General features: G+C 41.5%; 1 protein-coding gene across 12 annotated transcripts in view; it reads right to left on the reverse strand.

Moving 5' to 3' along the window:
- Cadps (calcium dependent secretion activator) overlaps positions 1-12,974 on the reverse strand; it is a 439,844-nt gene that overhangs the window by 36,505 nt on the left and 390,365 nt on the right. For all 12 annotated transcript variants that reach the window (XM_051206877.1, XM_051206873.1, XM_051206871.1 and 9 more), the window contains 2 exons: positions 10,205-10,237; positions 3,099-3,206 (listed from right to left, as the gene is read on the reverse strand). In XM_051206877.1, the coding sequence (XP_051062834.1) occupies positions 3,099-3,206; positions 10,205-10,237 (141 nt within the window). The remainder of the gene's footprint in view (positions 1-3,098; positions 3,207-10,204; positions 10,238-12,974) is intronic.

A 12,974-nucleotide genomic window follows, 5' to 3' on the forward strand; every position in this document is an offset into this window, starting at 1 on the left:
TGCTAATTTTCTATTATTCATTTCTGCCATTTATCAAAAGGCAACAATTTGGACGAGAAATCACTCAGATCAACAAGTATTTCTCAATAGATTGCTGCCAATTGTTTAGGAAGCTGGCCCAGGACCCCATCGTTAGAGAGTGAGGTGGAAGAGTAAGTTCACTACTATAAGAACTGGGGAATGTCAGCATTCGTGGAGCCTTCTGCCTCAATATTCCCCAGTTTAGCTCACGGGACACATGAGTTTTACAGAGCATGAATGCAAAGGAATAAACACCATGCTTGAGGAAACAGAAGCCGAAAATAATCAAACATGTTGGTAATCTGAAGATTTGCCGCTAGATTATAGAAAAACAGTAAGTACTGAATTAAATTACCGGAGCTGCATGGTAATGAAGCTTTTGAGAAGCTCTGGGTTTTTAAGTGACAAATGTTTTAAATCCATGACAGATTCGATAAATTTTAAAAATTTATTTATTTATTTATGTACCACATCAGTTGCCTAGCACCAATAGATTCCATAAAATAGGGGACTAGGTTATTTGGAGAATAAGAAAGTAAATGGCCAAGAAACTCATTTCTAAGCAAGCTTCTAAAAGAGTGTTTTGGTTTTTTTTTTTTTTTTTTTTTTTTCTGTCTCTAGGAGGTTAGGGTGAAGCTCATAGAATTGTGAGCACGGTTAGAAAGGTAAAATAATATGCTCTGAAGAGGAAAGCAAAGACAGTGTTGGGAAAAGAAAATTGGGGCGATGTGAAACTAAACTGCGCGTGTGTGGGTGGTTTCTCAGAGAGTTACTGAGCCATTGGTGCTGGCTCAGTGGACTATAAGAGGCTGGGTGTACTTGTGAAAAGTACTTGCTTTTGCAAAGTATATTCTGAGGAATATTTCTTTTGATTATTGATTCACATTAAAGCCCAGAGGGCTGGAATGTGTTTGTGTTCTTCTAGTTAGACAAGTCCATTTCCCCCCATCTGTGCCAGACAAGGCTCCCTTTTAACTTCTAAATGAAGATTTGGTTGCAATTCCCTTACAAAGAGCCACTCGAATGACCATTTGCATCCCAGCCTTCAACAGGAATACCTTCAAACAACATCTTTGCACTTGTAATTTAAAAAAAAGATGTCAGAAGGATGGATTACTTGTCAATGAAGAGACAGGCTAAATCACAGATTAAGCATCAAATTCAGTACTAGGCGTTTTAAAGTTTCAGGGTTCAGAGGTGATTAGCACACACATTCATACAGGAACACATACACATATACACACACACACCCATACATACAGGCACAACACACATACAACACACACACAAACACACAGCACGCGCGCGCGCACGCGCGCGCACGTACACCCACACGCCCCCCCCCCACACACCTCAAAACTAAAAACCAGAAGATACTGATCAAAGAAAAAAAAAAAAAAAACCCAGGCAACCTAGGCATTGAAAAGAGCAATCCACAAGCTTCTTGAAAATTTGTCATTTGGAACTGAATCCAGTAAAGAGAGGCAGAATCCATAGCCCTCAGCATAGACCTGAGGGTGCTGCCAGTCTGTTTTCAATGCCTATTGGATGGGCAACAGTGCCCCAGACAAACTGGGCTCAGGACTTTCATAGAGGCATGCATGCAGAGATGGCGGGGTCCCTAGTGAGCTTTATGCATGTATGAGGCATTCTCGGTGGGTGTGGGTCATGCTAGAAGATGTACACAGGAAGATTATTTGATTCTAATTCATGCCACTTGATATAATGTGATAAAACATTTGACATGAGAGATAAGTTCCATTTTAATCTGAAAGAGGACGAGTGGGAATTAAAAAGTAGCAAGGGTTTTGTCAAAGGAAGGTGAGGTGGGGAAGAGAGGGGTATGGAGCAGAGAACAGAGGTGATCAGAAAAGGAAGAGGAAAACAGAATGACAGAAAGGGGCCTTTTGAACACACTCGGAAAGCCAATGGGCTGGAAGACAAAGCACAGAGAGTCGGAAGCTGCAGAATCTGAAAGCAGTGCCAACAATGAGCTCACTTAGCTACGGGACAGAAACACACAAAACACAGCGTAAATTGGTGAACACAATTATAGGAAAAATACAGAAACAAGGGTTCCACAGTTGAACAAAACATTAATGTTAGGGCTGGCACTATAAATACAAAAACCTAGACAGGAAGAGCGTACGTTTCATGGGGCAGAAGTGGTCTGTACAGTGACAGTGGCACGGAGACCAGGACACTAGCTCCAAGGCACTCTGGCCAGGTCTACACAGGTAGATTTGGGGGACACTAGAAGCAGTATGCCGAGGTACATGAACAATTATCTGCTTTGGCTTCAGACAGGCAGACAGTTTGAGACCAACACAGATCCCTTCTGACTTCAGTGGCTTACTTTGCTGTGGCACTAAGTGTTCCTGAGAGCCATAAACCCACGGAAGCCTGCATTTTTTGTGTTTTGGTTTGGGTTGATGTGGCAGCTCACTGTTGATTTATCCACTTCTATTGAGGTAGGTGGATAGACAGAAAACACCATGGATTACAATAAAAACAAAAACAAAAAACAAAACAAAAAAACTGACCAAGCAACTTACATATAAGCCTTTGGCAACACCCAGGATGGAGGCTGTCTAGTCTTGCAGAAGTTCCAACATTTTGGAAGACATGACAATGTGACATTTACTGCACATCTGCATGTCACAGCTGGCATCTAGGAGGCACTCTCCCCAGGATACGGGGTGCTGGCCTCAGCATCCCCAATGGGAATGCCTCCCTTACACGCTGGCAGATTGCAAGGAGGAGAATGGGGATGGAAGAAGGTCTTTGCCAGTTCAAGGAATCTGCCTTGCCAGCTCCATGCAGAAAATGCCTGCTTGCGGGGAGGCTGTGTGCCGTCCACATATCACATAAACCAGGACTCAGACACAGCCACACCAGGAGTGGGTTCAGAACAGACATGACAGTTAAGAGCCTAAGGCAGAGGGAGAGGAAAAGGTTCTCTGTGAATCAGGAGCAATCCATTCTCTCAAAATGTGACTTATCCTCCTGTCTCTTATTTTGTCACGTTTTGGAGGGCCTCCTCCTTGGGCTGCAAGGAGGAGAAGGCATTTACTTACATCAAATAACCTTTCTATATACATCTCCTCATTGACCTTATCACGCAGGACATCCTGAGAGTGGCGGACGAAAGTCACATAGGCGTCGGCCACATCCATCCCGGGTTTCTGCAAAGAAACAGAAAAATATGAAAATGGACTTTTCAGAGCTTGGTGGATCACTGCCTGCCCATTTTCTTTCCTTCCTCCATGTCCCCTACACCTTTCCTGTTTTTATGATCACATTTTTCAGTTATGGAGCAGAAGGAATTGATGTTAGACACTCATGCTTTTCAGAAGCCAGGAATAGACTTTTATAGGGGACTTAGTTTAGCTGTACCACCCAGGGGCATTATCTGACTTTGCTTTAGACCACAGTTAAAAACAAACAAACAAACAGACAGACAAACAAAACTAAATGTACTTTGCTTCTATGGTTTTCCTCCTTTCTCTCTGTAAAACAAAATAGAGGAAGTACTCAGAAATCCTGTTTCAATGACTATTTCCTTCAATTCAAGACCCTCACAAGGGGAGTTGATCCTGAGAACATCCTGTAAATATCTGTGTGTGCTTTACTCAGAAAAGACACTCAGCAATTTGTCTTTGCCTTCCAGTGTAACCTGGAACTCTAGGGATAGAAAAAAAATGAATGAATGAATGAGTGAGTGAGTGAGTGAGTGAATGAATGCATAGAAAGGAAGAAAGTCAGGGAAAGCGGGTTGGTTTTTAAATTAATTAGATTTCCTGGAAGAATAGGCAGGTGGTTCATCCAGTAGTTAGGAAATTATTTAGTATGAAAAAAAATGAGATAAAAACAAACCAAAACAGAATGTGCACTGCTTGAGATGTCAAAAATCAAAGTTATCTCCAAAGAAACCCATTAAAACACTGTAATATGGGTCATTAGGAGAGCTGCCATAAGCCTCTTAAATTTCTACAGTAGAGTTGTATGTTTGCTAATAACTAAAAAGATTAGTTTTCATTACTGTGATTTACCTTAGATCACAAAGTATCATTTCGCTACAAGACGTGACTGTCAGGCTCTGCAAATTGAAGTTAGTTAACACTTCCGTGTAATTTCCAGGGTGAAAATGAGGAAGGTTTGGAAACAGTAGGACTGTATTTTTTTTCTCCTGATACAAAGCTTACAATTATCAAGCAAAGGGCCAATGCTTGGCCCCCAGGATGCTAGTAACATTTCTTAACACATGCTGAAACAATGACAAGGTATTAATTTGAAAAACAATGAGGGACACCCCAAAGCCACAGTATCAAATGTTACACTTCTAAGCAATTTTCAGCAAATGGATGGAGCAGTTTCCATGATGGTCCTATAATTGTACAAGTTTTGTGATACGAAACAATAGCAGTTCTCCAATGAGATGGGAGTAACTGCCATCGGTTCTAAGTGGGTATATATCTCCTCTCTGTTTGGCAGCTGCACATCAAAAGACATTTTTTTGTAGGGATGGGGATCCTTACCTGGGGAACCTGAGAAACTTATTATTATTTCCTGTCTTCCCTGGGATCCTTGTGATACAGCCTTTTTCCTGGGTACATCTTAGAGGTAAGATGGAGTAAAAATCAGATGTGCTAGCCCTTTAGTAAGTTACCAGGTGAGGCCTGCGCTCTGCCATGCTGGTATTTTCAGCATGCCTTCTCTCTCAGAAAAGCTCATGCCCTTAAAAGGCATGCATTTGAGGCATAAAAACTCATGATCTTGAAAATCAAATTGGTTTAACTCTTTTTTTTTTTTCTGTTTCCTTTTTTGAGACACAATTTCTCTGTGTAGCTCTGGCTATCCTGGAACTCACTCTTAGACCAGACTGGCCTCAACCTCAGTGATCTGCGACTCTACCTCATGAGTGCTGGGATTAAAGGCGTGGGCCACCACCACCAGGCTTTGGTTTGACTCTTACTGATTTACGTATTTATCTATCACTACACCATTTATTAAGACTTGATACTGTGTCATGTATTAATTTGGGGATTTTTTTCCTGCCTGAACTCCTAGGACATAAGTTCCCTGAAGAACAGAACTTTGATTCATTTTTAATTATATTTTAGTACACAGAGATGCTGCCTGGTACCTAGTAGGTACTCAGTAAATATTTGCTGGATGGGCAAATCTATAAATGAATGATCAGATCCTTTACTAACCACCTTTTTAGAAGTCTCTGTAGTGATATATTTGTTTATGATTTATTAAAGCTTGCCTGAGGATTCAGAAAGCAAAGTCAGCCACAAGCCATAGAAGCCAGCCACACAACTTTAATTCCAGCAGCCAGACACTAGAAGGTGGTGACACACACCTTTAATCCTAGGACTCAGGATGAAGAGGTAGATGGAGCTCTGTGAGTCCAAGGACACCCAGATCTACACAAGAGTGAATCAGTCTAAAAGAGAATTATAGCTCACACCTTTAATCCCAAGACTCATAAGTCAGTATCAGGCATACATTCTCCAGCCACCCTGAGGAGAGGCAGCAGTTTGAGGTTTGGTGAAGAGCTCGTGTGTGTGGACCAGCCCTTTCAGACTCAGCTTGAGGTGAGAGCTCATGGCTGGCTGCTTTGATTCCATGATCTTCAGGTTGAACCCTAATATCTGTTGCTGGTCTTTTATTTATTCATGTTACAACTTTTCATTCCATGTATGAATTATTACTCCATCCCAAGTTGGAACTATGTAAGTCACCTAAACATCTATGGGCCATACAGTGGGATTAATATTTCCCTGTGTGACCTTCAAGAATTATGACTAGGAGCTGTAATAAAGTATAGGAAAATGTCTTGAAAGCCATACATTGCAATATAAATGAGAACTACTATGATCCTCTCTCTTGGATATTAAATCTTACTATTGGCATCTCCTTTAGATTCGGAAAGGAAAAGGAGACTTGATGGAGATAATACACAGCTACAAACAAAGTCCCTGCACACTTAGTTCTCTTTCTCCTGCTCACAAGCACCTTCCTTTCATGTGAGTATCATAACTGATTCAGACAAGTTGGGCTTCCCTCTCTTGATGGACTAGCAATGCAGAAAAGGGAAGAGGGGAATGTCTGAGAATGTGCTAATAAAGGAGTGCTATTCTGGGATGACAGACAGCCAAATCAGATACTCATGTGCATCGACTCTGTATTCATGGGAAAAGGGGAACTGTTTCTACACACTGGGAGACCTTGCAGAGAGAAGACAGGCAGTCATAGTGGTGAACACCGAGTCACTTAGAAAAGATTCAGTTGCAGTCAGGACATCATTTAAAATAGTAGGGATAAAAAGGACAGGAAGGATGTGTGATACATTTTTAAGTAGACTTCCCATGAAAACAGCTGAGATCAAAACTGCTGGCAGGTAGGAAAGCTGATGAGTGTTTGCTACAAGCTGAAGAGCACAGCTGACTGAACAGCCGATGTCACTGGATAAGTTAGGCTTTGTACCAGTACTGTCTCCTCATGGCAGGACCAGCCTTTGGGTGATGGCTTTAGATATGGCTAGGACAAATTGACAGAATATCCTACAGACTTTGGAAAGCATCTAAAGAAATACACAAAAATAACTATAGAGCTGACTCTACCATACGTGGAAGACATATTTTAGAAGTGAGGCACCCTGTGGATTAGATAAAGTATGGCATGCTCATCTTAGCTCATCTCTACTGGATAGGTAGGGAATATAAACTCCAGTTTCTGGCATCTTAAGCAGGCCTTTAGTATGAATGCCAATTGTACAAAGAAGGGTCAAACTGTAGATTTAAGAAATAGAAATGAACTGAATTGTGGGGACCAGTGCCTCTTTCTGCTGGTGGGACTCAGTAAGAGAAAAGTCTCTGTGATAATGAACTCATGGTCCCCACATGGGACTAAACAAACTCTGAAAATTCACAGTACAACACAAAGAGTTCAGAGCTGGACATGACTTAAGGGGATTGTGTTCAGTGTTATTTATAAGCTAGTTGCAAATGACAAAGGGTCTATAATGCTTCATAGAAGTGGATGCTTAGGTCCACAGAATCTGTTTTAATTTGTCTGCCAAGCAACCGGGTCAATAACACTTACAAAAACCAAAAACCTAAACTCTTTAGGTGTTTTAGGTCAAGAACTACTGATTTAGCTCATTGGTTTTCATACTTTTACAAAAAAACATTTTAGAAAGAGATTTTAAAAGCTCTACCCAAGGGCTACTAAAATGAGAACTTCTGGGGATAAGACCTGGACATCTAAGATAACATCATCAAACAACACCTAAACTTTTGCCATGCTTTAACTGCTATATATCCTGGCCACCAGTGACTATAATAGGTAAGTGTAGAATGCCAGAGAACGGTTCTTCAAAAAACACCCAAACCTACGCACCCACCCATACAACCTACCAACCTAGCCGCCAATCCTCCTTTTTTTGTACTGCTTTCCAGTTTCCAAGGTGTAAATACTACCCGAAGGCTGATTTTGTGCACATTGTCTCTTGGAACTAGAGCAGCTGGCTCTACCATCAACCAGCACTCCTGACTCTTCCTTGCCTTCTTCCTGCCCAGGTGATCCTGAGCAGGTTTATTTAGCAGGATGAAATGGATGACAGCCTCTTACAGGGCCATCATCAAAAGTAAATAAGTATTTACTATATGTAAATACTATATATGCATATGTGTATTGGGTGGTACCAATACTATGGAATTATTTATTTTCTGTAATAGTATACTGTTACAGGCAATAAAAGTATACATTTAATCAATTTACTTTCAATGTGTAGTGCTGTTTTAAGCCATTAACAATTGGCACAGTCATGAGTTTGGTCTGCTAATTGTATTCTTTTCTAATACTATAATAATTACTCAACTATCCAAGCATGTGTATATGCATTGACTAAACTCATCTTACAGTGTGGCAGAGTGTTTAAAAACACAGTTTGAAGTATGATCTTTATTACTTTCAACTGCCTGGCCTCCTTAGAGCAAATGAGCCTCCATTTCAGTTTCCTCATCTCTAAAATGGAGCAGATACAAGGATTAAATGTTAAAGGGCTTAAAACAGTGCTGGGCCTTTTGGGTTGCTTCACAACATTTGGCTACAGTGGTTATAATCACAATCTGTGTCATTAGTGGTAGACACACATCAGGGGCCACACTGTGTCATTTTCTTCTTCAGAAGGGGAAACTCTATTAAGTCATTTTTGTTCTCCCATATCCTCAAGTTCCTAGTACAGCACCATCAATCTACAGGCATCTTTGTGATTACTGATCCTAGAGAACTTGCACTAGCATTGAGTCCATTTTACCCTATCTTCAGAAGAAAGCTGGATCTGGCCAGTGGGAATTGTCTCACTGAGGCATAAAAGATTGACAATAGTCTTTTCTGACTTTTCTAAAATGCTGCTCTCACGTGGGTTGATGTTAATACTGATGCTAAATGAAATTTCATCATATATTGGGCCTTGCCTGAATAGCATGGCCCAGAACTACTGTTGCTTTCTGATTGCCTCTCTACACCAAACAGCTGCAGACAACAGATCTCTGGGCTAGGAGCTTGGCATTTCTAGTTCTGACACTCATAAAGCCCAGTGCAGGGAAGGGCTGAGGGAGCAGACCTATCCATCCTTTGCTCAGGGCATCATCACACCCTAAAAGGCCCTTTGCTGCATGCTGCATGAATATCTAATGAGAACCATGTGGGGTCATGTGGATTCCACATGTGTGGCACTGCTTAATGCCTAGGTGGCACACCTAGGTGTGAGGTATCTCATTCTAAAGATGGAGGAGCATGGCTAGAGACTCCACACAAAGGTAGAGTCTTTACTTTGGAGCGTAAAAGAGTACAGTGCCCCATTTCTCTCCTTGTTGCGCTTCTGTGAGCCTTTTCTCGTCTCTTTTCTTCCGCTTACAGGAAGGAGTGGGGTCCCTTGATGAGAAGTATTGTATAAATTCAAACATAATTATTGATTGTACATTCTTTCATTAAACAAACAAAATGCATGCTAATGCTACGTTCACTCCAATTTTCCATTTTGTCTTCCTTTGAGAAATAAGGCAATAAACCATTACACACTTAGCTTCCTGGGGAAATGAATTTAAATGTTAATATAAATCCTTTCAGAAAAAAACAAATTTTCACAAATAAGTATTTGAACAAGGAGGGTACTTAACCACGTTCAGAACGCGACTCGCTCGGTACCAGCCCCTCAGCGACCGTTGAGATAAGCTCCTAAATTTAATATTTTATAATAGACTCACTCCTCTTTTGTTAGAAAGGAAGAAACAGCATCATTTCCTTTCCCCCTTTATTGGAATATATTTAAAAATCTCTCCAATTTTATTTTGCTAATAGGCAGGGCAAAGTCCGTCTATAAATGCCTTCTGATTTATCTCAGGTAATCCCACACTTTAGCATTCATGTGTAGCACTTAACCTCAATTTAAATGTAAATTTTGGGCAACTTCAAGTACCTTCTCTGTGAACTTTGAGGGCTCTTTTCATTAATGAGGCTAGTACTAATTATGAACAGTTTTGTAAGTTTTCCTTAAAACAATTGCAGATTAACCCCCAAATGAACAAATTCAGAATTTATTTGTTTATACCAAAAAATACTGGAACTCTTGATGAAATTTCTAACTCGGGACCATAAGGTGTGTGTGCTGGAGAAGCAGAAGGACTTTGAGATATGGGCAACCAGAGAAACAAAAATAAGAGGGAACGGGGTTAACCCACATACTGGCCCTTCCTTCCTGACACAGGAAAAATACTGTCCTACTCTTAGTCTATGGTAGTCCACATGAGAAATATGGAATCTGGGGACAAGACATGCAGATAGCACCCACTGTGAAAGCAAAGCAAAGCAAAGCAAAGCAAAGCACAGAAACAGATACAATCAAACAAAACACAGTGCTCAGATATTCATGGGTGAAAGTGAAGCCAAAAAAAAAATAGTAGGTGTGTTTTTTGTTCCAGCATGGATGTAGGTGGGTCTCTGTGAGTTCCAAGTCAGCCTGGTCTACATAGGGAGTTCTAGGCCAGCCACGAGTACAGAGCAAGGCCCTGTCTCATAAAAACCAAAACAAATAACCAAAACACAAAAACCCAAATGAAAACAGAAAAACAACTAAAACACAAACAATGATGGATGTTCAGATACTCACAGGAACATCCACATATTTGGAAGCTGCCTTCACCTGAGGAGAGAGAGAGGAGAGTACAACATGAGGCAAGTATTCTCGGTCATCATCTGAATTTAGATGATATGTCTGTCTATACACGGAGCCGACCCGGATAAACAAAAAAAGGACTAAAATGCAAAATCCTTCAATATGTTTCAAGCTATGACCACTCTTTGAGAGAGAGTCAGCAGTTTTACATCTAGGTTCTAGAGCTGGTACAGGACTTTAGAATTTCCCTCTCTGCCTTTTACAGCAGGTGGTGGTGACTATCAAGCCAGGAGAGGGCTCTCAAGTCCAAGTTAACAATCAAAAGTGCTGGCCTTCCTGGTACCTTGAGATTTTATAATTTGGCTGCAGGTTGTCCTGAATTATTCTGTGTTTGATGCCTGATAGTTCAGATTTTGAATAAGATGGAATGTGGTTGAACACCTCAGTCTAGAAAGACTTGCATGGTTTCCACAAATTTTTCAAGCAGACCGTTTGGAGCTGTCCCGAAGCTGCTGCTATATGCCCCTTGGGTTTAGGCACTTAAAGTCCATATGAAAAGAGTAGCGAATGGCTATGAAATTCATTTTTGAGGGACAGAGTGTACTGCTGGAACAAGGAGTGTGGACTCAGATCTGAGTTCAAATGCAGTGATACCACATGCAAACTGTGAGACATATTGGTGACTTCATCTCTCTGAGCCTCACCAGGGAGATACTAATCATGACTGGTTCAGTTGCTGACATGGCATGAATCCACACAAAGTCCAGGGATGTCCTATGCATAGAATGATAGAATCAAGTGGAGTTAAACACTTATAAGCAAAGCTGGATGAGCTCCAGGTGCTTGGGAAATCTATACCCAGCTGAGTTTGAGGAACAAACACAGGGAGCATGTGTAGGGTGGTAAGGGGGCCACGTTGACTGTCAAAAATTGCTTTTGCCATGGGAAGAGCCTGCCAGGTCCCTTAGGCCTGCCTTTAGAGTTCTGGAACAGAGTGATAACACTGTCTACTGTGCAGGACTGCAAATCTGATCACATGAGGGAATGGGGGACTGTGTGTGGTAAACGTTAAAGTGGGAAACACACACATCCATTAGCTACTGAGTGCCAATGCACTTTCCTTCCTCTATTAAGGTCACAGGATCTTGATTCCTTCTGCTACAGACTTTCTGAGAGCACACCCAAAGCCTTTTTAATGACTTCAATCACAATTATAATTTGGTATTACTTTTTTTTTTATCAGTGTATGACATCTACAGAATATTATGAGAGCTCAGCTGTCTTCATTAAGCTGCTACTTGGCTTGGAAACTGTGGAGGGAAGGGACCAGAGGGAATGCTTGTGACCAGCGCTGGCTTCAGGGAGGCTGAGGAACAAGTACTCAACAGACAGACTGAAACACTGCTGTGATCAACACAGTAGTGGTTGGAGCCGAATCCATTGTAAGGGCTGCTGGGAGAAAAAAACCTTCTATTAGTCCATAAAGAAACTTCCATAAAGTGATTCCTTCCTAAATCTGTCCATTCCAATCCTTTCCAAAATCTAACAAATCAAGCGAAAATGTGGTTGTTCCCATTTTCTCCATGTACGATGATATCTACACATTACTAGGCGATATTTTCTACTTTGCAAACTATCTTGATGGGCTCAAGCTTAAGGAATTTGCGTGTCCATGCTCTCAGGAACCAGGTAGTGAAGCCAGAGGTGCATGCAGTGCTCTGAGCCCAGGCTACCCCTCTGGAATTTGTTGTCTTCTCAATGCTCAGGGAAGAGAAGGCTCTAAGAGCTGAAGCAACAGTGGTCAGAGCGGGTGCTGGCAAAAGAGCTGTTCTCAGTGAGAAATCACCTCCTTTGCTCTGTCAAGTTGAAGCTTGGCAGTTGGTGGGAGTTTTGCTACAGCTGAAATGATCAACCTTTAAACACGCCTACTCTCCGTTTACCACTGACACACAGTTCCAATCTAGAGAGTGACACCAGTCAAATTCTGTTTCTTTGGGGAGATGAGGCAAGAGTGTGACATGAAGGGAAACTTCATGTACCCTTATACTTGCACAGCTCCAGTCTAGCCCAGTGTGTGTGTGTGTGTGTGTGTGTGTGTGTGTAGGCCAGATGTTAACACTAGGTGTTTCTGTTGATCAATTTCTACTTAATTCGTTTTTGAGACAGCATCTCTTGCCGACCCCAGAGTTTAATAATCTGCTTAGAATGGCTGGCTGGTAAGTTCAAGGAACCCTCCTGTCTCTGCCTTTCCATTACTGGCACCACAGGAGGATGCTGCTGAACCTGGCTTTCACATGGGTTCTGGGGAGTGAGCTCAGGTCATCAGTCTTCTCAGCTCTGTTTGTGTGTTTTTTGAGACAGGGTTTTTTTTTCCCCTGTATATCCATGACTGCCCTGGGACTTCCTCTGTAGATGAGGATGGATTCAAACTCACAGAGATCCATCTTCCTCTGCTTCCCAAGTGCTGGGATTAAAGGTGGATACCACCATCATCCAGCTCAGCTTATTCTTTATCTGGCCATCTACCAGGTCTTGCTGATCTTTTCTCATCCCCATTATAATAGAAAAAAATAGAAGATTGTACTTCTATTGTTATTTGGAAGGAGGCAGATTATTGTTTTGGGTTCTGGTCATTAAACTTTAGAGAAGATGTTGAGGGTGAAGATGAAGGGAGCCTGGAGCCTAGAAGGAAAGTGAAACAAGTTAACTTGCTTGGGCAAGTATTAAAACCTAGAACCTTCTTGTAGTTGATGAAAAAATACAT

The sequence above is a fragment of the Phodopus roborovskii genome, unplaced genomic scaffold (assembly GCF_943737965.1).
Source record: "Phodopus roborovskii unplaced genomic scaffold, PHOROB, whole genome shotgun sequence".
In the NCBI taxonomy this organism is placed as follows: domain Eukaryota; kingdom Metazoa; phylum Chordata; class Mammalia; order Rodentia; family Cricetidae; genus Phodopus; species Phodopus roborovskii.